Source organism: Periophthalmus magnuspinnatus, chromosome 19 (genome assembly GCF_009829125.3).
Source record: "Periophthalmus magnuspinnatus isolate fPerMag1 chromosome 19, fPerMag1.2.pri, whole genome shotgun sequence".
Classification (NCBI taxonomy): Eukaryota; Metazoa; Chordata; class Actinopteri; order Gobiiformes; family Gobiidae; genus Periophthalmus; species Periophthalmus magnuspinnatus.
Window position 1 is genome coordinate 5,399,040 of NC_047144.1, and position 25,038 is coordinate 5,424,077.

The following is a 25,038-nucleotide window of genomic DNA, read 5'->3' on the forward strand; positions in this document are numbered from 1 at the left end:
TATATTCCAAGTGAGGACAGCAAAGTGAAATATTTTTAAATGTATATGCTAAAGCTCTATTTTGTCTTTAGATCCAGACCCGTTATCCATTTAACAAAAGACATAACAGTGGAACCGAAGATTGTTGACCCTAATCAGTGTGTAAACCAACCATGGTAAGTCTTGATAGTCTGGACGGTTCTGTTTTAAAAGAAAACAATAAAAGCAAATAAAAATTAAACTAATATTTCTTTTTTTTTAGCATAACTGCCACTGTCTGTATGTCTTTTACCCTGAGCAATGGAAACAAAAACTTCAAGAGAACCATCAGTAAGCAAAAAGCATGTGGGATTAAACCATACGCTGCAATATCGGTACTATCTGTTTTATGTTTTTTTTTTTCTGCAGATGTAAAGTACACCATTGAAGCGGACATGGACACGAGGAAGAGTGCCCGTGTGGTGTTCCAGGACAATAACGCAGACTTCTACACTGACGTCCTAGCTTTAACCGCTTCCAAAACAGAGTGTCAAACTTTGAAGCTCTCTGTGGTGGTAAGATACTTGTAGTGGGACTAAACACTTAAACTCGTGAGGAACAGTGTGATCGGTCTAACAGTTATCCACACTTCAAACTTCGCCCCTGCAGCCCAGTGTTTGTAATCAGAAACGCCTGGCTGTAATCAGGGCAGTTCTGTGTATTGTCACCAAGTACCCGATTTGCCAAAAAAAAGACTAGTAACAGTAAAAGCAGCAAAAACAGATCTAGTGTTTAGTTCCACTCTATTATAATACTTGATGTCATGTCTTTTGCGTTTAGCTTCATGGATGTAAAGCAAATAAGAATTACATTTTAACAGGTTCCACTACGAGACAAACTAGAGCCGGTGGTTTTCTCCCTCAATGTTTCTATAAATGAGCAAAAGCCAAAATCAAGGCGCTCCTTACAGAACTTGGACGCATACCCAATTTTCAGCCAGGAACAGAAACTCACACAGAGGACAGAGGTACGGAGCAATGAAATATTACACCATTTTAATTTAAGAAAGGAATTGAATTATATATTATTTTTGTTATAGATTAACTTTCTGAAAGAGTGTGGCACTGACAACATATGCTCCAGTAACCTGCAGCTGACAGCTCAGTATGTGGATGACAAGGAAACCCCTTACCCCAGGTAAAGTAACCCTGGCAACTGGAATACTTTTATTGAAAAGTTTATTTATCGAAAGTTTCTGGAAAAAAAATGACGGTATTTTAGACAAGTATATTGAGAATTATTGAAAATGAAAACGTATAATTTATCTAAGAACATAAAATAATTTTTAACTTTTTGTATATTATTACTTTATTATTATCAGTCATTTGATTGTGATTTAAACTTGCACTGGCCCATACTTGCACTCTGGCTATATGTTGTATTTTTACTTCAGTCAAACTTCAGTTCAGTTCATGCAACACTTTTGGTTGGATTCCCTTTTCTATTTTTAAAGTGATAGTGTGCAACTTCATGACCAGCAGGAGGCCTTCTTCCAGGCCAAACAGGAGTCCTATTTTTCAGAGCAATAATAACATCTGTAATGAAAAGACATGCTTTTATTACTGTCTATTTTTTGGCAAAAAGTTATATACCATGGCTTTAACATATATGAACCTAAAGCACTTTAAAGTACTAAAAAGCGCTCTGAACCTGCTATAATGTAACCTGCAATGTTTCTAAATACTTTTGCAGACAGGGAAACTTCCAGGTGTTCCAGTACAGCAGTGACATCAGGTACATCTGGCTGTTGGTGGAGGTGACCAACGTGCCCTCTGGTAGTAAACTGGCAGAAGACGCTCACCAGGCCGAGCTAAACGTGACCATCCCAGAGGCTCTGAGGTACTCTGGGGTCCGATCTGAGGTGAGAGTCCACCGGGGGGCAGCAGAGGGCAACAAACAGTACTTCTAATCACAAATGGCTATGACTGCACTAATACATGTTTTTTTTATACATGTGTACAGGGTCACAGTGTAGAATGCAGTCTTGAAGAAACACTCATGTGCGAACTTGGCAATCCACTCAAAGGCAATAGCAAGGTAGGACTTAGTTAATAGTGATAAAAAACATGTTATAGCAGACTCGTTTTTCAAATTTTGTGTCACCAGGTATCACTGACGCTCATATTTGAGACATCTGGGATTGACCTGTACACACACAAAATTATTTCCCAGCTGCTCTTGTCTACGTAAGTGTTTGAATATGTTCTTTCAGTTTTCCCTTGCAAAAGAAATGTACAATTCTCTGTACTTTGTGCACACTTACATGTACCCTTCATTTTATTCTTCCTAAAACTCCCACAAGCTGAAACCTTTCTCCAGCACATCTTTACCTACACTGACCCCAAGCCTGAAACGTGAAACACTAATTAGTGACAACATTATGGCGTCTAGCCTTTTGCAGTATCTCAGCTCAACAAACTGTACTTGTTTGTACATTCTGACATAAAAATCAGAACCTGAAGTTATAGTGGCTCTTTGATCTGGACCACACTTTCCAGTTACTAGACACTGACCTAGAGCAACACAATGATCTGCTTAAGGAAAGTTAGTAACAAAAAAGTGTAACTATAGCAGTCTTTTCAGATTTCAGATTTAGAGCTCCATTTCATCACAAACATAACTGTGCTGGAGCATTATGGCTGATAGCTGACGATATCTGCCCCCTATATAAGCCAACTAATGTTTGGCCAATCGATATATTTGCTTTTGTTGGACCCATCAAAAGTGGACAGAGAAACATCTTCAGATTGGAGATGCCCTAAGACAGTTTTGTTGCAATTAATAATCAGTGGTCATATGTTTGTGTATGTTTAAGTTTGAATTTCTCTACAGGATCTCAAGATAATGTTTTGTTTTCTTTCTTTGCAGTGTTAGTAACCAGAACGACCTGTTACCTGTTCCCTTTGGTCTTCTGATTGAAAACACCATCCGCCCTTCATTCTCAATGTAACTCCATACATTTAAAATACTCAAAACAAGTATCTCTACAATATACTAAAAACGTTCCATTTCCAAACGTCCTTCTAGAGTCAACCCTCTGGTGCAGACTCAGTTCAGTGGCACGGTGAAGGGCGAGTCTGCCATGGTCAACAGCAGTGACGTGGGCAGCCTGGTGGAGTTCACCTTCAATGTGAGTCACCTCAGCTCCTCTATATTAAGACTGCATCCACAATACATCCACACCCAGTCTTTCATGTCTACACACGTCCCAACTTTAATACTGCGTGGGGGGAAACAAGCCCTGGTTTTGGTGGTATGTGACTGGGTGGATGCTATTTTTAATTTATATAGAATAACATAATTTATTTATTTAATTGGTTTCTTAACATTGAGTTGAGGAGTTGAGAAAATGACCAGCCCAGTGCACTGGAGATGAGCTTAATATGTTTATGTTAAAAGAAGGAACTGAAGTCGTTAAAACCTGCAATGATTACATCTTAACAAGAAAATGTTCTCATTTTAACTATATACTTTATTGTAATAATGAAAAAGGTTTTATAAATGTTAATCCATATTTGTTTGTTCTGTCTTGCTGTAATCTTACTGTAACATCTGATTACACCGCATCAGATGTTACTCTTAAAGTTACTCTCCACTACTGTATACTTCTACTTGAGTAATAATTTTTTGAAGTAATGTTACTCTTACAAGTACAATTTTGGCTACTTTACCCACCTCTGACTACGACAAATAAAAATAAAAGTAAAAGGGATGCATAAAAGAGAAAAGGTGTTAAATAAAAATGTAATATTTTGCCAGAATTTACACATTTTATCTACATTCCTAAATCTGTATGCGTACATATATACACCACCAACTTCAGTCAGTCTGATATTATAGATTTGATTTCTGCATTTATGAAAGAGCATTTTTAAAAATATTACTGGATAGGTGAATGTTGGAGGTCAGTCTTTGGGAGACCTGGCTACGCTGGCGGTGGAGTTTGAGTGGCCAGCTGAGGTCACCAGCGGCAAGTGGCTCCTGTACCTGACCAAGATCACCGTGGCAACCGACTCAGAGACAGAGTGCACCCCGCCCGGAGACATCGTCAACCCGCTCAACCTAACTGTAAGCATGCACACACAGCCGGACTCCCACATAGTGCAGAATGGAAAATAAATATTTGAAAGAAAATAGTCATTCCTCACACAATGGTTTTGGGATTTTAACAATGTTTGTGGTTCAAAAATAGAAAAATGTGAATAGTGTATTGTGTTATATACAATAAAGCAAAATAGCTTTATAATTAAATCTTTTTTTTTCTTATTTTGAGTGCACCGACCAATTTTAGATCTATTTTTGTATAATTTTGGTCTCAATTAGTTAAATTTTTGTCTGTTTATCAGTTGGGAAAACAAGTTATTTTTTGCAATTGTGCATGAAAGGGCAACCCAGGCTGCCACAGAGAATCATATTTATTAAAGTAAGTTCTTTCATAACTGTAATTAGACTTTGTTATTTTATGTACTTATGTTTATAAATGGGGCAGCAGAGGCACAGTGTGCACCCACCAACCATCCTGTTTTTGTTCAAGTTTTTTCACATAACTATATATACTGAGTAAAAGAAAATCCTGTATGTTGGTTTAGATGAGTTTGAAAAATAGACTTGTACTTATGAATAAAAGTCTACAGTGAAATGTCGGTGCGAATAAGGCCGAAAGCCAAACCTCAGAATATATTTGTGCTTCCCACATCTAAACACCACAGAGCCCTAAATAGTCCATGTTAAGAATAGACAATGGAAATGCTATTCTGGCCCAGATTTGGTAATGTCTTTATCACAACTAGTAATTACCGACCAACTCTCTGATGTAACGTCTCCTCCTGTGTCTCTGCTCTTCCCTCTGCTCTTGTTTCTCTCTTTTGCCTTGTTGTCTGGCAGTTGTCAGAAACCTCAAAAAAGCGCACCAAACGTCAAGTGGTTGTGGATGATGAGAACAATCAGCCCATGATTATTGAGCCACAGGCAGCAATCACCCTGCACGCCCCCAGGAAAGAGAGCTTCCTGCTGGTAAGGGCCACAGTGCCATAAGTCCACACCCCAATGTCTCAACAAGGTACTCGCACTTTATCATCCAAACATCAATGTGTTTGATTTGTTAAAGGATTGCTCCAAAGGGACGGCCCGCTGTTGGACCTTCACCTGTCCACTGCTCAACATGACAAACTCAGCCCAGATCTATGTGCGCTCACGTCTCTGGAATGGCACTATGCTGGAGGTTAGTCCAGAGTGATGACACTTAACACTACTGTTATGGTAATCTGACTAGCAACAGCATTTCTCTCCATCTCATTCTATTTCTCTTTCAAGCAATGATTGAAAACTGTTTTCACAATGCAGGTTAGCAACGATTATAGTATTAAGGAATCAATCCACATTCTTACACTGGATATTACCATTACTGATAATGTTAGACATTTTTATATTTATGCAATTTTACATCTCAACAGAGGGTGTGTTTTTACTGTTCTTACAGGACTATAGCAATGCTCTGAGAGTGGAGGTCAGAGGGCATGCCTTCTTAAAGCTAATTACTGATAAACCAACTATCAAGATGGATCCTCAGAGCACTGAGGTATGTAAACAACTCTGAATACGACCACTGATATAAACATGAGTATGTGACAGGACCCTTTCATGCTTGTTCAGTTCCGAGTGCAGATAGACCCCCTAGAGGACGTTGAGACGCAGTACGAGCTTCCTCTGTGGATCATCATCTCAGCTGCAGTGGCCGGGATTGTCCTACTAGGAATTATTATACTTATACTATGGAAGGTAAGGCACGCAGCATTTCAGCACTCATGTGTCCTTTATATGTCTATACATACTATAGTCTCATCATCACTAGTCCTCCATTTTTTCATTCATACACGTTCATCATGTCCTCCTCCCCTCCCACCCTCCACCAGTGCGGCTTCTTCCAACGGGCCAGTCGCAGAGAGATGTACGAAGCCAAGGCGCAGAAGGCTGAGATGAAGATCCAGCCCTCAGAGACAGAGAGACTGACAGAGGACTACTGACCCCTCCTGTGGTGGAGGGCACATACCAGGGCATCTGGGTAAAGCTGCCCGCACTATAGACTCTGCCTCCTGGGTGTGGTTCTCTTGTCTGGGACGGGTGCTACGTAGATGGGCTAAACACAAATGCTTTTATGTTAAATAGTCATCTTTTAGAGTTTTAGCAAAAAAGGTGCACTATGTAACTTTTTTGGTGGAGGTTCTGCAACTGCTTGTCTTCATTGACATTTTTTTTCTTTGCCTGGAATGTTCCACAGTAGGGCATTAAACTTATCTATCCCCATGGTGGTGCCATCAGGTCAAATCTAAAAGGTTAGATAGGAGAGGCGACCCTGCTCACAATAAGAATCCATGTTTTTATGGTATTTTTGGCCAATAAAACACCTGCAATAAAAAATGCCATACAGTGGAACATTCCAGACAAAAGCAATAACTTCTCTGTAGAGACAAGCAGGTTCTGGACCTTGTGCCAGAAAAGTTACGCAGTGCACTTTCAAACAATATAAATCTTGAGTCAGCCCTAAATTTGATGATAAAGAAAATATTAACTCAGAAATATGCAGCCCACCTCATCCATCCACTGACCTGCCAACTGCCCGTCACTAACCTTTTCTCACCTTTTATCAACATTTCCGTGTATCTAACTCCTGCCTATATCAACTCTCCTATCCGCTCTGCTCACTGTGGGTTTCCTAACATGATTTCCTCAGTCTGTCTTTTTCAAAGTGCTTCTCTCTATCTTCCTGAGCACAGCTTCCCCTCTCTCCATCATCTGAAATGTCACCATCCTCTGTGTTCTTACTCATCAGCTCGGGTTCTTCAAGCGAGCCGTCTACTACCGCATAATGCCAAAGCACCGAGGGGTGAAAATACGCCGGGCCGAACGCTATCAACTCAATCTGGGATATCAGCCGGAAGAGCCGCACAGGAAGTATTGGATCACCAGCTGGACGGAGATGCAGTGACATTACTACTGAGGCCCGGGCTTAGAGGACACTCGCGCTAATGCTAAGCTATGGGTATAGAAGCCATCAAAAGACATTATAATGACGAGTGATCCACATAGACTGAAATGGACCAACTTTGACATTGAATTTTTCAGTGCAATATACTGAATCTGTTGTAAAAGAGACTGAAATTTCTATTTTTTTAACTAAATGCAGTGTTGTACATTTGAACCGCAAATAGTCCATTTTGTTATTTTTTGTTGGAGATTTGAATGTGTTTCCAGACATAATGGCTGCCTTTTCCTATAATCGAGTGAATAATTGTACACTGAAAGTTCATCATTTTGCGGTTAGTGGTTGTTGGCACTGTGGGACTCTTGAACCAACAAATGCAGTAGGAATCTGGCACTGAGATTTGGGTTTTTTTTTGTTGTGCCACCATCACATACAGAGCAAACATACAGGCACATGTTTTTATCTCTTTTTGAATGAACGGGTTGCTTCATTTGACCCGTATCTTAAAGTCAATTTTTTTGTACTATTTATTTGTGACTTGTTTCAACAGAGCCTTATCCTTATGCTTTCACACACAGGAAGTCGTGACACTGGATTGAATAATATTGAACTAAGATTGTGGTACTTCAGACAGTTGTAAATGTAAATAACGGTGCTGTTTTCACAAACGCATGTGTTGTCTTACATGTTCCGTCTTGTCGCTTTTAGTTTTTTCTATGGGAAGGAACGGTGACACTTGGACCGTTTCCAAGGTAACGTGGCCCCCTTTGAGGTCAGCCTATAGCACTGAAAGTCATTGAATATTTCTGTGGAACAAGTGTTGCATTTCAGAGTTATTCCGTTATGGGACTTACTCCATTGGTGTAAAAAGGGAATGTGACTGACCAATGTAAAGATGGTGTTTTTTACTGTACACACTCAGCGGAATTAAACTGTTTGTAAAAATAACTGTGATTTATTTGAAACTAAATTTTCAGGGTGTAGTTAGTAGTATTCATTCCAATGCACTTCTCCACTGTCCAACATGCATATTAACAGCACTAAGTTATATAAGAGTGGGCGGTTAGCTGTTGCATGCCATTCTACTAATGAACCACTTTCCAGAGCAACATTTTTTCGACTGAACTGAAAATTCTGCTAGGAAGGCCATCTGATCTAAATGTGAACCTAATAAACTATACACTACATCCAATGAGACAGACGCAACCAAAATAAACAGTGTTTTTATTAGAAATGCAAACAATTGAACAAAAACATCATTAAAAAATGTTCACAACTAAAGACTTTACAAACATTCATTTGATGCATTTCCACCTAAACATTCAAATATTACAAATAAATTACAAAATAGTTATGTTCATTGCATAGGCAAAATAATCTGACTGCGTACAGAATAAATATACAACACTGGGGAGGCAAACTCAAAGCAAATGTGATCAGATATACATACTGTGGGTGAAACAAACACTGACAATATTCACATTGAGGTGGTTTATTGTGGCTGTTGGACCCTCAAAACTACGATGTGGATTTGAGCTCTAGGGTGGATATGGACTTCTCAGGTTTTTTTGACTTCCTGTATTTATAAGCTAAAAGAACAGTGGCGATCAGGAGGACCAGGCCAACAACCAGCAGAATCCACTGTCCAGCCACCGCTGCAGCGCTGTCCAGACTCATGCCGAGGAAATCCACTTTACTCTTAGCGTCTGTGGGAGAGGGAAGAATGTCTGTTACACAACACAGCTGAAATCATTCCATTACAAGAGAGCAGCGGTTTCACAATCACACAATTCACACAATTTTTTTAGTATTATCATATGAAAGTTAAATATATTATGTTTTTCTTCCTCTGTCTTGATAGTTTAAGTTAAAGTTCTCTCTATAAAACTAAATGTGCCTGTTATAAAAAAATGCTTAAAGGTGCACTATGTGACTTTTCTTGATTGTCCTTGATTACAGGTGTTTTATTGCTAAAAACGCCTGGCAACGTATGAATTTTTACTGTGAGTGAGGGAGATAAGTTTGGTCCCATACTGTGGAGTGTTCTTAGTAAAGTAAAGTAAAGTAGTGGCCAATTGTTCCATTAGAAAAGGTACGTAATGCACCTAAAGTTAGTAATAATGTTCTTCAAATAAACACTCTCTTTGTGTGACACTAGTTACACAGCCATCATCCCAGTTTTTATGTTAGTGACCCATGGAAGAGAACAGTATAAATAATTTGTGCACGAGTATCTGCAGTGCACTATTCTATATTTATAACACACACATGCTGTTGCAGATATAACACCACTCTTCTGTGGTCACTGTGTATGAACCAGCTACATTTCAATCCAGTTTGGGTTCATGTCTAATTTCTCAAAGAACACTGTTTTCTCTGACGCAGCCTCAGCTCTCACTTCTTCCTGTTTCTAAGAACCTCATCAATCTAATCTGCACACGACCTTTCAACAGGGTCTCATCAGCAGAACAGAAGAGGAGGGATCCATTTCACTATAAGCCACTACACAGGACAAACTCATCTATATAAACTCAGACAAACTCACTTGACGTCACGAAGGGTTTCCAGTCATACTCCGGCCATCCAAGAACATCCCCATTCTTGGCATTTTCCTTCTCCAACCAAGTGATGAGGGGTTGGAAATACTCCATGAGCGGCAGGGCACTCATTTTGGTCTGATTGGTGATCATGGCCATAGCTTCAGGCCAAGGTTTACTGAATCCTAGCTTCATCACGTCACTGGAGGAGGTGAGAGAAGAGAGGGATCACATTTAATGACACAAAATGAAAGTGGTACTGTCATTCACATATCCTATAATGACATACTGGTCAGTGCACTCACCCCAGAAGCTTCCCAGCCTCTTTAGACTGGTAAATATCACATGTATGAAGAGGACCAGTGTGTCTGGCTGCCTCACATAGAGCTTTGTGGAACTGAAACTGGATCACGAAGCTGACAAAATACCTGGTGACAGATACAAAGATACAAAGACTACATTATGTTTTTGCCCTCTGATTGACTCTCACTGATTCACCATTGCAGATATAGAAGGAAGAATCAATGTTGGTGATTGTCACGCAGGTAAACTGGACTCAAATGCAACACAAAGAACAGTCAAATGTCTTATAAACTACAACAGAAAGTGTCCTTTAAGTAGGTAATTCAGAATATGGTAAATCAGGGACTAAACAACTGAGGAATAATGTCTATTTTAACAACAACGGAAATCTCTTCCACACTGGGGATTCAATAAGGGAAACAAGCTGGGCCAATAAACTCAGGAACAGGTAACTCAAACAGATATAAATGCAAGTTCAAATGAGCTTGAATTTTGCTCTTGACAATCTAGCAAGAACTGAGAGAACAGAAGCAGTATATATAGACTACCCTGGGCTGAATAACAAAACGAGAGGCAGCTGCAGGGAAAACAGGGAGGACATGCAGAACTGTGACAGTGATAGTGCATGTGTGTACCTGACATATGGCACGTTTGCTGGGATGTGGAACTTTGCACCCGGGTCAAAGTCTTCCTCAGTCCGGACGACAGGTGGACACAGACCCTGGTACTTCATTCTAAGGACATAAGCACATAAACATTTTACAGTCTTGTTTTTAAAGTGATAAACATTTACAGGAATGTTCGAATATCTCTACTCAGCAAAAGTTAAACATTAAAGGTGTTGAGGTAAAGGCAGGGGGACAATAAGCCGCCTTTATGTGATATCATGTATGTAGTTCAGTGGTAAAAAAGTACCTTTTGACTGTCTGAAAATGAAAAGCGTACTGGTGTAATACTGCCAGTAAGTGTTGATTGTTGTTTCCATCTTGTCGGAAAGGCTGCATTTGATAAGATTCATCTCATCGAGTTATTATGTTATTCATTTGCTGATGTAATATGCTGCACTGTGTTTTGTGTTTTTTTGTTTGTTTGTAGTTTTATTTGTATAAAGCAAAAATGTTCAATAAAACAGTACCTTTTGAATGATTTGATGATGATAATAATAACAAATTTGCACAATTTTCAAATTACTACATTAATACTACCTCTACTGCAACCAAAACAGATTCTACAGACTACATATATTACCACTAGTGCTGCATACTACTGATATCACAATAACTCAATAATGATTTATTATTATTATTTATTATTGTTGTTTTTATTTTGGTTATCTCTATGTCTTGGTTATGTAAATTATAATATATTGTATTGTAATGATCTGATATTTTGTGTTTAGTTCAGAGTTAACACCTTTTGTTAGGGTTAGAGTAGCTGCTGTCGACACTTGGTTGCTATGCCGACACGTTGATGTGAAGGTTCTGTCGTCATTTACTGTTCAGTTTGGAGACTCTGGCTCTGCTGAATTGAGATTGCTGTTGTTTTGTGCTTGTTTTGGTGTGGGTTACGGCCTACGGTAGCCCTTGTGTTCAGAACATAAACAATAAGAAGATCTTTGCCGTGTTTCCTCACAGTATCATTATAGTAGTATTATATTATAATATATATCATTCAATCTATTGTGTCAAAAAGTATATCTTAAAATATTGCAATAATCTCAATATTGCCTTAACAGTAATATCAAACATCCCAAAATGATATTGTGCAGTCCTGATTACCACATATATTAAGCCTTTATCTGGGCTGCTAAACATTTTCCCTTGGCAGCACGAAGAAAAATACATGCACCAATGAATCAAACATATAAATAGCCTGAATAAACATGAACCCTTTGACTGATGGAGGTCTTTACCTGAGGTTCCACCACTCTTTGTTGTACTCTGTGGGTGGGATGCGTCCATCGAATACTTTCCACCTCCATTGGTCCATGAGGTAACCAAAAGGCAGGAAGGCAATCTTATCAAGGGCCATGCTCATCAGGAAATTAATGTCACTCTCTGGAACAACAAAACATAGCATAAGCATTAACCATGACAGGTTCCTTTTTCTGCTTTTTTTCTACATTGAACAAACAGTAAATGTCGCTGACCAGGATTGCTTTCCACTTTGTCCAGCAGACCGATGCTCTGTAAATGTTTAGGAGTTGACACGGACAGAGCCAGGACGTCCCCGATGGCCTCGTGGAACCCGGGGTTAGCTCCGTCCCGGAAGGATACTGGCTGGTCCTTGTACTGCAGGAAGTACTGCACATGTCCCATCTCGTGATGCACAGTGATCAGGTCGTCCATGGTGATCACTGTGCACTGTTTGATTCTACATTCAAATAAACAGAGAAATACATGAAAGACAAATTAGAAATATGCAAAATTGTTTTTTTGTCTCATTACAAAGATTTATTTTTACAAATTATTAGGTCAGAAATTTCCCATCTTATGTATTAAGTAAGTAACATTTGAAAAGATAGATGCTTGTTTTTTGGGTTTTTTTTTTTTTTCAAAACCCTGCCTGCATAGGGTATCTATGTCAGGTCATGCATATACCACAGTTTGGGAACCACTGAATTAAATAGAACATAGTAGTATATATAGTATATATAGTATATAGTAGAACATACTATATACAGATATAATTAAACAGCTATAAAGCTATATTATTATTATTATTATTATTATTATTATTATTATTATTATTATTATTATTGTTATTATTATTATTATTATTATTATTATTATTATATTTTTTACATATTTCTACATAATTTAAATTCTTGGCAACAATATATACTTCTCAATATATAGTACCTGAAGTCTTTTCTGTTGTAGAAGTCCCATGCTGACGCATGGCACACTACTTTGCGATCAGAAGGTTTCTCCAGCATCGATTTGGCCCAGAACTCTGGTGGCATCTCCATCAGACCCAGAGAGGTGAAGAACTTCTCTGATTCTTTAAACATTCTGTGTGCATCCCATTTCTGGAAAAGGCAAAAAGTGATTACCGGTATGTATTACTCAGGCCATTGTCCATCCCACAAATGTTTATATAACTTTATTGTATTATTCACTCTAACTTGAACTCAACTGACCCTCAGCCTCGTAAACTCAAGGTGAACAATGAATAAGCTGTTACGTATTTAAGTCTGTGGAGCCTTATGTAACCTCTCCTCACCTGAGCCACCATGGCCGGGGTGGCGTCAACTTGTGTGGCGCCTGGGAAGGGTATAACCAGGTCCATTATTCCCGACCACGTCTGCGCCCACATGTTCCCTAAAAGCAAACAAAAAAAAAAGTTTTTTTGGAGCAGAGGAATGATTGCGTTGTTGAAAGAATGTTGGATTTGTGAATGTGTGTGTGCTCAGTCCCTAACCCTGTGGAACTGTCATACAAAATCTCACGCCTGACGCCTTAGAAAGCAATTCAAATCCTGGTTAAACCCGTGTGGAGACTTGGGCTTGTGCATACATAAACACTGCTAGAATGGTTGAAATTCCAGAACAAAATGCCTAAATTTACGTGTACAATAGGATGTGTTTTGAAAGAAATATCCAAAGTAAAAATCCATAAACTTGTAACTTACATATCAATATTTGTCAGGGATTGACTTGTTATATGTCATAATCTCATGTTGTCTTTTCAACTGACAACAATTATGCCTTTGGAGTTGAATAATGGCACAATGGCTGAAGATATTGTGCAAAAAAATGTCACTTTTGTTTATATATGTTGACAGGGAAGGTGTTGAACTTTGTGCCAGTTTTTGTTTCATATGAATAGACCCAGAATTTACAGAGATATTAACCAGAAAGTAGGTCAATAAAATCTGCTAATTCTCCAGCTCAATTTCAAACTATAGGAATTGATAAAGATGTTATGACGTCACGTGAATGCAAGCGATTCTTTTAAGATGGTGACTTGAATTACCCAGTAAATGAGCAGGGATGGGTCCTTTGAGGTTGACGCGCTCTGCTCCGTACTTCTTGTAGAGCGCGCGGCGGACATAGGCGTGCACGTTGTGATAGAGTGGCTCTAGCTCTTTCCACAGAGCCTCCAGGTCTTGCTCAAAAGTGGGCGTTTCGTAGAGAGAGCGCCAGAATGCCCCGTTATCACTGTGACCTGAATGTAGCACCAGGGAAACGCTGAGATTAGCAATATTTTCTACATTTAATTTATATAATGTGATAGAAAATGGTGAATACAAGTACAGAAAAAGTACATTTCTTTTCAGTAGAAGTAGAAAATTTAAGTACTTGGAGTTTCTTTGACTTTATTTGATTCCTTATAGGTGCACAATGTTTCTTTTCTTGTAAAGGGTATATATCTGCTGCTTGCCTCCTTGAACATGTCTTTGTATTGCCTGGAATGTTCCAAGGTATGGCATTAAACTCGTCAAGCAGGTGCTAGACCCCTCTACCTGAAAAGTTACATAGTGCACCTTGAATTTTCTAGTAGCAAGAAGATTTTACTCTGGTCATTGACACTGCTTCTGCTGTTATCGGTATGAATACAGTTCTTATGACTAATGATTGTGGCAATATTTCTAGCAGTTACTCAATAAGTACAAAGAGAAAAGTCTTCAGTAATGTGCAGTAAAAAAATCTCAAAGTGTTGAAATATTTACAAAGCTCCATTCACTCCACTAACAATCAAATTCCTAAATATTTCATAAAGTCATACCATTGAGTGTGGCAGCCTTGTTGGCCAGCTCCACATATCTCTTGTAGTCCTGACGGATGACTTTGCCCGCAGCGTCTCTCCATCCTTTCCAAGCAAACAGGAGCTCATCGTAATCCCTGGACTCAGCCATGATCGCCTGAAGATCTACGACACGGAGCAGACTGTCAGCCGTACTGGATCAGTTTTCAGAGCCAGTCCCGCAGATACAGCTTGTGTAGTTACCTGGGTCCAAGGGATGGCACGTTTTATTAGCTCTGCACACCTCTGCCACGCTGTACTTGGTCTCCATGTTGGACAGCAGATTGTTGTACTGGAGAAACAACAACCTCACACAATCAATTATGTAGTTAAAATGCTGTGATATCTGTTTTGAATCGTCATTTAACGTGTATGTTTTTGATATTTTCTGTCATTCTTCCTACTACTGCTGACATTTTAACAAAGCTTCTTCTTAATTAAGTATATTTTATGGCAGTTTCACCTTAGCAGAAGGGAATTATCAGTCTAAACAGGGGGATTTATGTATTTATAAGTAGCAAAAGAAAAATATAAATTGCTGTATCTAAGTATTTTTGAAAACTTTGAGCAAATATCTTGGTACTCCAGTCCGGTCTTTTATCAGTATTCATGGATTTCATGGATGGATGTTGAAAAATTTGGTGTTACCATAACAATAAACTATTCAAAACTAAATATTCTATCTTTTGAATGGGAGAGTGTGTTGCAGATATGGGTAATCTGAAACCCAGTTCTTTAAATTTGTACCAAAACTGTCATTTTCAGTAGATGACTAATTATTATCAGTAGGATGTTCATTTCCAATGTCTAATATAGGTTATTATTAATTTACTGCTGGACCATGATCACGAGTCATTTCTTTTGTCCTGCACACCTCCTCCAGTTCTTGAGAAGACAGTGCAGCTCTCTCGATGTCGCTGAGTTTCTTGATGATGCGTTTGACCTGGGCGTCCTGAAAGTCAGTGGTGTCAAACTGACGCGCCTTCTTCCCGTAATCCAGCGTGTGGGCCGACATCTCCAGGTTCTTTTGGAGCTATAGAATAATAATGCACACTTAAATCCTTCTACTTTTACGCTACAACAACAAAACGATACAAATGATAGATGAACGGTTGGCAGTGGTGAAGAGAGTGGCATGCATTACACAGAGAGAGACATAAAAGTGAAACAGACTGGTTTAGTTATTTATTATTGATTTGGTGTTTATTGTGCAAAGTGATCGCAGCATTCAGTAGTCATTCATAATTGGTTATTTAGAATCAAGTGATGAGGATGAAGATTGAATGGTGTTAAGGTGCTGTCCAGTCAGTTAGGCGGTCTCACCATGGCCTGCTTGTTGGGTTCATTGATGTCAGTGTTGTAAGCCCAAGAAGCTTCAGTGTAGGCGTTCCACACAACCTCTGCTGTGCTGTTGTACTCAGCCAATAGTTGCTTAGCCTTGGCTTCATCCGTTTCCTTGTCTGTCAACAGAGATTACAGATGTCTGGAAGTGTGAAGAGCTATACACAAAGATCCAAAGATGATGCAGACATAAACTCCACTCACAGAAAGAGCAATTACGGTAGTATTTTTTTATTTAGCTTCTGAACTTCATCATTTCCTACATTTGAGGCTTGAGTGAAAATTCCTGCTCTCACTTACCCCGAACCACACCCACATCCCCTGTACTTAGCTGTGATTATTTGAAAAATAAGGGCTCCGAATGATAAATGTACAAATGTCACAAAAAAGATCTTAGAAGAATAGAAAAACTAAGGGCTGGTTCAACTATAGGACGTAGTTTAGTCTCTGGTTGAGGTAGTGGAGCAACAGACACTCAACAGGATGGACGCTACACTAAATAACATGGAGATTTACAATCTGAATTTCCCCTTGGGGATAAATAAAGTCTTTTAGATTAGATTTTTTCATTTGATTATATAATATACAGTAGTTCATTTCTAAATACCTGGAAAAAACACAATATACCTTGTTAATTAATAAATCAAACTTAACCTAATGCTATTTCACACAATAATGTTTAAAAATGTAAATTACTTCATTATTTGTAATTATAATTATTTATGTATTATTATTAAAAAAGCAGTTAGTGAAGGTGTAGTAACTCTTTATGATTTGATGACTGGTGTTTGGACAGAAGTCTACTTTTTATTTCCTTTTTCTCTTTTCTAACTGGCAAAAAATGTAAAAGTAATAGTTTTGCTACCATTACTTACCAATATCTTCCGGGTATCCCTCAGGAACAGGGGGAGTCCAGTCAAAGTCGGGCCAGCCTAGAGTCTCACCCTTGTTCTGTTCAATCAGCCAGGTGAGGATGGGTTGAAAATATTTAATGAGTGAAGTAGGATCCATTTTTTTGGTGCCTAACGCTTCCATTAGAACATCCTCCCAGTGCTGGGAAGATCCTGCCTGAAGAACTTTCCTAAAATGACAATAAAAATGATAAATTATATGATACACAAACTTGTATTTTGTTTTGAATTACTTACTTTAAAATGGCTCCAGCTTCTTTTGAGCGGTAGATGTCACACGTGTGCAGTGGACCTGTGTGTTTTGCGGCTGCACAAAGTTTTTCATGGAATTGGAACTGCAAGATGAAGCTGACAAAATACCTAGAGGAAGAGCAAGTATATGCCAATAAGTAGAATAATTCAGCATAAGATATAATGCAGACTGTCATTCTTGTGCTGTGAATCAATGCAAATGGGATCAAAAACTTTTCTTGTCTGTGCTGTTTTCTGCTATTGAAGAATTAGGATGCCTATATTGTACAGCTACATCTGAGTGCCAGTTATTCACTCCAGATTACAGCAAGCACAATACTTGAGCTCCCAAATGACCTCCATTTTTCACTCAAGTCACATAAAAACCACAGCTCTAAATCTCCATGCCCACACTTGATTGCCTGTAGGACTTATGTATTTCATTATTGTGGGACACTACCTGATGTATGGTGTGTTTCCAGGGACATGGTATTTTGCGCCGGCATCAAAGTGCTCTTCTGTGCGTCTGGTGGGTGGGCAGATGCCTTGGTATTTAGTTCTACAAAATGAAATCAAAAACACATGTGTTAAGAATACTCTGGCTGGAATACTTTTCAAATGCAGTAAGTCATGGAAAATAGCTCATGTTAAGGCTAAAGATTTTCCCTTTTTATGTTTTATGTAAGTTTTAAGGATCAGCTGGGCTCGTCTGCTACGCCTTTTCCCAGACATGGTGGGACATAAACACTCTCAAGTCTGAGTGGCAGCCAGTTTGACCACAGACTTGTAAAGGATAAGTCACACCAGGTGGAAATATGTATGGATACTGGAAAATAATATCTAACCAAAGGCAATACACTTTAACTAAATGCAAATAATAAAAATAAATATAACCCCACCTGAGGTACCACCAGTCATAGTTGTAACGATCCGCAGGTGTATTTCCGCTGAAAACGTCCCATCTCCACTGGTCAATGAGGTATCCAAAGGGAAGGAAAGCTATTTTCTCCAAAGCCATCTTCAGTAAGTAATTTATGTCAGTTTCTGGAAGGATGAAACATGATTTAAATCAATAGACACTGACAACGGCATTTCACCAAGCACTTTAGTGGGCTATATATTTAGTTTTAGAGTTTAGTTTTTTAGTTTTAGTTTAGTTTTAGTTTTTTTTTTCTTTTGGTAGACCTATTTGCAGTAGTAGTAGTAGACAACTTATACAACAGCAGTAGTGTCATGGTGGTAAGCAAAATCTAAAATGGACCCAGTTTTGAGTGATGTGCAATAATTATTTAAATATAGTGGAATGTGTTGGGGTTTTTTTTTTACTAAATTAGTTGCACCCTCCCTCATCCATGTGCATCCTTGCATGTACTGTGTGCTGTAGAGCTGGTTCCATTACCTGGGTCAGATGTACTGGAGGACAACAGTCCGATGGTGTGCAGGTGTTTTGGGGTGGACACAGACAGGGACAGCACATCTCCAATGGCCTCGTGGAAGCCCGGGTTAGCGCCGCGCCTGAACCCTACAGGCAGGTCCTTGTACTGCAGGTAGTACTGCACATGTCCCATCTCATGGTGCACAGTGAAGAGCTGCTCCATGGTCACTGTGGTGCACTGCTTGATCCTGGACAGGTAAACAGGCTTAGGGTAACTTTCACATTCAGACTGATCCCAATTACTTAGCTCAGTATGCTAATATTTACTATTTACAGCTTAGCTTTATTATTGAGCTAAGCACATGCTTCAAAAAGTGGCATTATGGGTAAAAATAAGTGGACATTGCTAAGAGGTTAGCTGAAATGCTAATTGTCCTTTCTGATTGTTGGCTAACATTTGTGGCTGCCAAGCTATGTCGAATATTACTATAGGTAAAGGTGCAATATGTAACTTTGTGTAACTTCTGCTACCCGCTTGTGTCCATGGAGATGATATTGCTTTGCCTGGACAGTTTCACAATATGACATTAAACTTAACTATGTCCAGGGGACAGCCTGGTAATGTCATTGTGTTTGTATGTCCATTATAACTTTATTGACACGTTGCGTGCTAACTTTGCTGCTGTCAGTAACAATGTAACTCTTTTCCAGTTGTCCACCTGAAGTCTCTGCGGTTGTAGAAGTCCCAGGCTGAAGCGTGGCACACCACCTCACGACCTTCAGGCTTCACCAACATGGACTCATCCCAGAACTCCTGTGGCATTGGTTCCAGGCCCAGAGAGGTGAAGAACTCCTCAGCTACTCTGAACATGTGGGTGGCATTGTAGCCCTGCAAGTAGCACATAATGAACATGATCACTGCGGGTTATAGCATTTGACCTAATTACTACTTCAAATAGTTCTTACTTGTTTGCCCATTTCTTCTGTCACATCCAGGTTGGGCTTGTTTGGAAAAGGAATCATCATGTCATAGATGTTGTTCCATGTCTGAGACCACATGTTTCCTACAGGTAATCAAAAATAGGTTAACACTACTTTATCACCAACACATAAAAAGATACTTTTTTATACCGAGGAGGTGAGCTGGAATGGGCCCTTTGAGGTTGATATATTTCGGGCCATACAGGTTGTAAAGTTGGCGACGCACAAACGCATGTAGATTCAGGTAGAGGGGCTCCACTGTCTTGTAAATGCTCCTCAAATCATCTTGAAAGGTTGGGCTTTCATACCAAGACCTCCAGTACGCTCCAGTATCAGCAAAACCTAGTTAGAACACCAATAAATAATTTAATCCTGTTGTTAAAACTGTACTCACATAACATCTATCAATCTTTACCGTCAGCTACAGAGCCTTTGTTACTGAGATCCACAAATCTTGGGTAGTGTTTTTTGAGGGGAACTCCGGATGCATTGTGCCAGCCCTCCCAGGCGAAGAGGAGCTTCTTGTAGCTTCTAGATGTGGCCATGATTTGTGTCAGTTCTGCATTGCACATAATACTTTGATTAGTAAAAACAAAACTGGATGTGCATAATTAACCACAATCATCTCGAAATTGTAATTTGAGTTGGCACAGTTATGAAAAACCACATGTAGTTATTTAGATCTTAGAATGTCCTTGTCTTTCATAGCTGAACTCTCTCTCTGTCTTTTCATAGCAAACTCTTTAGTTAGCTTAGGTTGGACCTCTGTAAACATGCTCTAAATGTATGAGATTCTTGTATTAGTTTATCAGTTCATATTTCAGTCTTCTCTCTAAAATCAATGCTCCTGGAGTTTTTTTACAATAAGCAGAATCCTACTTTTTAAACATATCATGAATTTAATCACAACTGCAATACTTGTCACAAAAATAACAATTCCTTTTTTTCCAAAATTGTGAGAACTAATGTTCTGTTACCATTTAGGGGCGTAACTGTTTGGACAACAAAGTGTTCTCTACGCCCAGGAATAGGAAATAAAGGTGATCAGAGGTGGCCATTGTCCAGTCTTAAATGTTTGTGTGAGGCTTGTTCCACATACTTCCACTAAACCCGTTCCACGCTGGACTGAAAAATGGATACAGGAACCTTCATAGCATTTTAAAGGCACTGGGTCATATCATTTCAACACCTAGAGTTTTGGGGCTAGTGTTGACAGCTTGTGCTATGCTGACAAAGCTCATAACCATTGTTCTCAGTACATCTTGTGAGGGTAAAAAAGTAGCTTAAATCATGGCTCCTCACGCAACACGTTAGGGTACATGCATAAGACTTCCGCTTCAAAGCTCTCAAGTCATTTAGCCCATCCTGTCCACTTTCTCAGAAGTGATAACATCAAAACACAGTTTTTTAACGTTTTTTTTTTACTTCCCTTTGATAATTTTGTTGTTCTCCCACAAAATCATTCACCATCTGTACCACTTTTGCATTGTGTAATTTGCAGTTCATTACTCCAAAGATTTGTAACCCACCTGGCTCCAAACTCCAGCTAATGTTTTCTTGTGGATGCACTTTGGCTGTGGAATAAATGTTGTCCATGGTGCTGAGGATTGTGTTGTACTCCTGTCTGTCTGTGGTGGGCAGGTTGGCAGGTCCCAGGACCACTATCTTGTCAAATAATTTCCTGTCTTGTTTGTTTGGAAGAGAATCCAGCACTGCAGTAGTAAATGTGCTTTTGGCTTTCTGTCCCCAGGCTTCACTAAAGGCCTGTTCATCCATGGAAGCTTGGACCTGAGGAAACACAGAATATGAGGTGTTAGAAGTGTCTGTTGTTAATGTCTACTGTAAATGTGCATAACATGCATAATAGAATTCTGTCTGCTTTTCTCAAGAGTTACATCAGACGATTTACAGTCACTCATTTTGGCAGGGAACAAACCGGGATCACGCTTAAGGTAACCAGGCCTGACACAGCACACTTCTCTGCTGCTTCTCAACATTGTATATATATTTATCTATGTGTCAAATGGACAGTTCTCTTCATCCACTTCTTTGTAACTGTACTCTCTTGTTATTCCAGCTTTATACTCTGTAAATACTACATCATGTTTTCATTTGTGACTTGATATGTTTCCCTCCGCTGTTTCAACACTTCCTCAGGCATCAATATCCTGTGAGTTACAAAAGGACAAATCATAGCTCATGCTCAAGGATAATACTTCACAGATTTCTCTCCTTAGCAGAAAAGTATGATTTTGTGGCAGGTCAAAGATAATCACATGATGAAGAAAGAGGGCTATGGCCTTGGTGAATCTATGTTTATTCAAAGCCCTCTTAATCACAAGCAGAGGTTATGTCTTTAAAACAACCTGAACCTTAAGCCCCTCCAGGCACACTTTAGTCTTATGTAGAGCCAATTCACCATCTTATCCTGACATCATTATTTAAATCAGGTCAAAACAGGTACTGCATTGTCATTCCACTGGTGCTTCCATTAAAGGGAGGGTATGTAGCCTGCACTCGTAACAGTTTAAAAAAGGAACTACAATCATAACTGAACCTGGGCTCCCAGTGAGCTAAGCTGCATATAAAGGACACATGAACATCTTTCTCATTGTCAGTATATGGACAGGCCTCATGGGAAAGCTCAGAACTTCCAGAATTCACTCATGAGCTGCAAAGGCTGCACTAGCATATCTGTATTGAGTAGCATATCTGGGGACATAGATAGGTCATGTTTATAAAATTTTAAATAACAATTCTAGTTAACCTACATTAAAGCTCTTCTTATCTGTCCCTTTATTTCACAAAAACACTGGTGACAGTGAATAAACTCTGACCTTTGGTCTCTTTCTTTAAATCTCTGTCTTTCGCTCAATTGCTTTTTTCCACTGCAACCCTGACCCCATTTGTCTGGTCAGATAATTACACTTACAACATTGTAAAGATAAATAGTTTCTTATGGTCTTTACAGTTATACAACGTGCTACCATTTGTCCAATTTGGTGGACCCCAGTTTGATGGAAGAGTTGAAAGGAGCTGGAGGCATTAGGGTTCAAAGGACAGTGAATGCATAATGTTCTATTCAGCCTAATCAGCAGCCCATGATGTGATCTTTATTCTGTTTGATCCCTACTGTTACCTCCAGACCTACCATGTCTCAGCTGCTATGTGAATATACAATGACTTGGACCAGATTTGACACCTTACATGAATTCTAGTTCAATCAAGCTGCCCAACCCAAGTTCTCCTTGGTTCCAAATTCTGGCCCACAACATTCTGCAGACCAGCATAGGGAACAGTGCAAGTCGGGGGTCACGTCTCCACCTGTTTAAAGTGTGTGGAATAATGACGTCCTGTTGTGACAGCTGTCCAAGCACACGCGCATTGAGAAACAACCCAGGCACGTTCTCTGACTGTTACAGAGCTATTTACACAATGGGCGTATTAGAAAACATAAATTGCACGTTGAGACTGTTAACTTGGATGACACTAATCCACACCTCTGCAGTTTCAATTACAGGATTTCTTTTCATGCATCAGATCCTATGAGGTCTGTGAGATCTGTTTGGTAAGATGTCTTTAATAACCACTGAATTTGTTTTTTCCTCTCACTTCAATGTATTTTTGTGTAGCCTTATATCACAAAATTGTTGATTGTTAATCACACGAAACAAGCAAATGGAAAACTGTCCCGGGACATTCCCTGTGCTCAGACAGTTCTCAGAAAAAACTTAGAGTGCTCTCCATGGATGGATGGGCTATTTTAGAGCTATTTTATGTCAAATTTGGAGTTAGTTAGTAGATATTATAAATGCAGAGACTTTTACATATTTACCATTGCAGTTACTTTTAGTTTTTTCAAATTTGTATTAATATTTTTCCTACATTGGGCAGATCTTAAACCATCCATGCTCATGATTTGCAGTGCTGTACAATAGGTGAAAGCAAATACCAGACTGTTCTGAACTGATGCCCTCCCAGTTTCATAAGTCTACACCCCAGGCTTTTTGAACTCTTTTATATTTCTAGACACAAGCTTAGTTGGCTGCCCTGTGCTGAAGCTGAGCATGTCATTCTGGAGGGGGATGAATGAAGAGAGAGATCCAAGTCAAGCAGAGTGCGGCGCCGGAGGACCCTTTGGCAGACGCACCTCCCTGGTCTACGGAGGGTCGGGCGCTCCCTCCTCACCCCGGCTCTTACCTGCAGCTGTGAGTTGTGTTCCGTCAGGTTGGTGTTGTAGTTCCATGATGCCGTCACGCTGTAGTAAAGCACCTCCTCGGCCGTGCGGTTGTAGTCACTGAGAAAAGCCAACACTCCGTCTACTGTGTTTGAGTAGCTCCCCGGCAACCAGCTTGTAGGCAGAGCTCCACAGAGTCCCAGGACTGGCAGGAGCAGCAGCAGAGGGCGCAAGGACCTGTCTCCGCTGGTGGCCATCATGACAGAACCCACCAAAATATGAAGAGAAAATGCCAGTCAAGTAAGTGCACCTCCTCTCTGTTGTCCTTCTCTTCACTGCTCCTGCCTCCCAAATGCACAGAAGCCAAGTGCAATCTTCTTTTTAAGTGCCAGTTTAGAGCCAGCCCACAGCCTTAGCACTTCACACCACTGGACATCTCTGCCTCTCTGTGCTCGCCTCCTCCCCCTCCCCTTCCCTCCCCTCCCCTCCCCTCACACACTTCTCTACTGCTGCTGTTGCTGCTGCCCGTGCCTGCGATCACATCCAAGTTTGAGTGAGAGATTAGATATGACACAGTGGTGCGGTCTGCAGCCAAGTGAGGACTCCTCCTTTTAGCTGTACCAGAGCTCTGGGAGAGAGTGTGCAGACTTTGCCCTCCTTCAGCGCAGTGACAGTGGAGGAAGGGGGACAGACAGAGGGAGGTCTAGATGTAACAGTTCTGCCTGTTTTGTTTATCCCCAGTCCAGTTTCGTGTTCCAGTCCTTTGTTTGCTGCCTCCCTGTTTTCTCCGCACCTGAAGTTCATTGTTAATCAGGGGTGTGGCCTTTATGTTCTCCCTGTGTTCATTTCAAGGTGGCTGGATTGTCTGTTCATTTGGTTGTTTGTTCATTTAGAAGACATGCAGGCTCTTTAAGTTTTGAATAAACTTTATGTATTCACCGGGACAAGGAGTTTGGTGGTTTTCTTGTGTGACACTAGAGGGAATAGGGAAGTAGGGACAATCACATGTTTCTAATTTAATCCCTAGAGTGGACTTGATGTAGTTATGGTGAACTCTTAATAATAGTAATAATAATGCCTTATAGCTTATCAAAGTCTCTCAAAGGGCTACACTGTAGTCATTATTCATTCAGTCCATCCATGGTGGAAAATTACTGCTGTAGCCGGGGCAGTCCTGGCAGAAACAAGGCTGCCAGTCTGCGCTATCGGCCCTTCTGGCTAATAGGTAGTGATTAAGCCTAAATAACTCTTAATAAACTATTTGTTCATTATGAAGCATTTATTCATACCAACTTAACACTACGTTACAACATTACTTTATGATTAGAAGTGAAACTTAGGACGAGGCAGTTTCTTGTTGAGTCATCATGTTGAGGTTTGTGATCACTTGCCAAGCATCTTTACGACAATAAATCTACTCTGTCAGTAGAAATC

At 39.7% G+C, this 25,038-nt stretch overlaps 2 protein-coding genes across 2 annotated transcripts in view; one reads left to right on the forward strand and one right to left on the reverse strand.

Annotated features, from left to right (window-relative positions):
* Positions 1-7,940, forward strand: part of itga3b (integrin, alpha 3b) — a 33,152-nt gene extending 25,212 nt beyond the window's left edge. The window contains exons 10-26 of the mRNA XM_033984431.2: positions 72-155; positions 242-309; positions 388-533; positions 839-985; positions 1,058-1,155; positions 1,711-1,879; positions 1,981-2,055; positions 2,125-2,204; positions 2,887-2,964; positions 3,046-3,148; positions 3,910-4,086; positions 4,903-5,031; positions 5,126-5,239; positions 5,498-5,596; positions 5,671-5,796; positions 5,931-6,079; positions 6,848-7,940. Of these exons, the coding sequence (XP_033840322.1) occupies positions 72-155; positions 242-309; positions 388-533; positions 839-985; positions 1,058-1,155; positions 1,711-1,879; positions 1,981-2,055; positions 2,125-2,204; positions 2,887-2,964; positions 3,046-3,148; positions 3,910-4,086; positions 4,903-5,031; positions 5,126-5,239; positions 5,498-5,596; positions 5,671-5,796; positions 5,931-6,041 (1,804 nt within the window). The 3' untranslated portion in view covers positions 6,042-6,079; positions 6,848-7,940. The remainder of the gene's footprint in view (positions 1-71; positions 156-241; positions 310-387; positions 534-838; positions 986-1,057; positions 1,156-1,710; positions 1,880-1,980; positions 2,056-2,124; positions 2,205-2,886; positions 2,965-3,045; positions 3,149-3,909; positions 4,087-4,902; positions 5,032-5,125; positions 5,240-5,497; positions 5,597-5,670; positions 5,797-5,930; positions 6,080-6,847) is intronic.
* Positions 7,941-8,203: 263 nt separating this feature from the next.
* On the reverse strand, positions 8,204-24,343 carry ace (angiotensin I converting enzyme (peptidyl-dipeptidase A) 1). The gene is made up of 24 exons (XM_033984430.2): positions 23,628-24,343; positions 20,957-21,215; positions 19,843-19,986; positions 19,578-19,769; positions 19,413-19,510; positions 19,166-19,335; positions 18,471-18,694; positions 17,971-18,115; positions 17,532-17,630; positions 17,078-17,200; positions 16,805-17,010; positions 15,912-16,048; positions 15,463-15,621; positions 14,793-14,880; positions 14,571-14,714; positions 13,818-14,009; positions 13,066-13,163; positions 12,702-12,871; positions 11,990-12,213; positions 11,753-11,897; positions 10,476-10,574; positions 9,843-9,965; positions 9,546-9,739; positions 8,204-8,706 (listed from the first exon to the last, which is right to left on the reverse strand). Exons 1-24 carry the CDS (start codon positions 23,862-23,864, stop codon positions 8,519-8,521), a joined length of 3,858 nt encoding a protein of 1,285 aa, XP_033840321.1. The 5' UTR covers positions 23,865-24,343; the 3' UTR covers positions 8,204-8,518.
* Positions 24,344-25,038: the final 695 nt, after the last annotated feature.

What these genes read in the sequence shown, in the direction of transcription:
- ace (XM_033984430.2), bottom strand. Translation starts at nt 23,864, where the DNA reads ATGATGGCCACCAGCGGAGACAGGTCCTTGCGCCCTCTGCTGCTGCTC. An exon ending in TACAACCGCAGAGACTTCAG is followed by an intron (nt 18,695 to 19,165) that starts GTGGACAACTGG and finishes TTACCTGTCCAG; the next exon opens with GATCAAGCAGTGCACCACAG. An exon ending in TACAACAGAAAAGACTTCAG is followed by an intron (nt 12,214 to 12,701) that starts GTACTATATATT and finishes ATTTGAATGTAG; the next exon opens with AATCAAACAGTGCACAGTGA.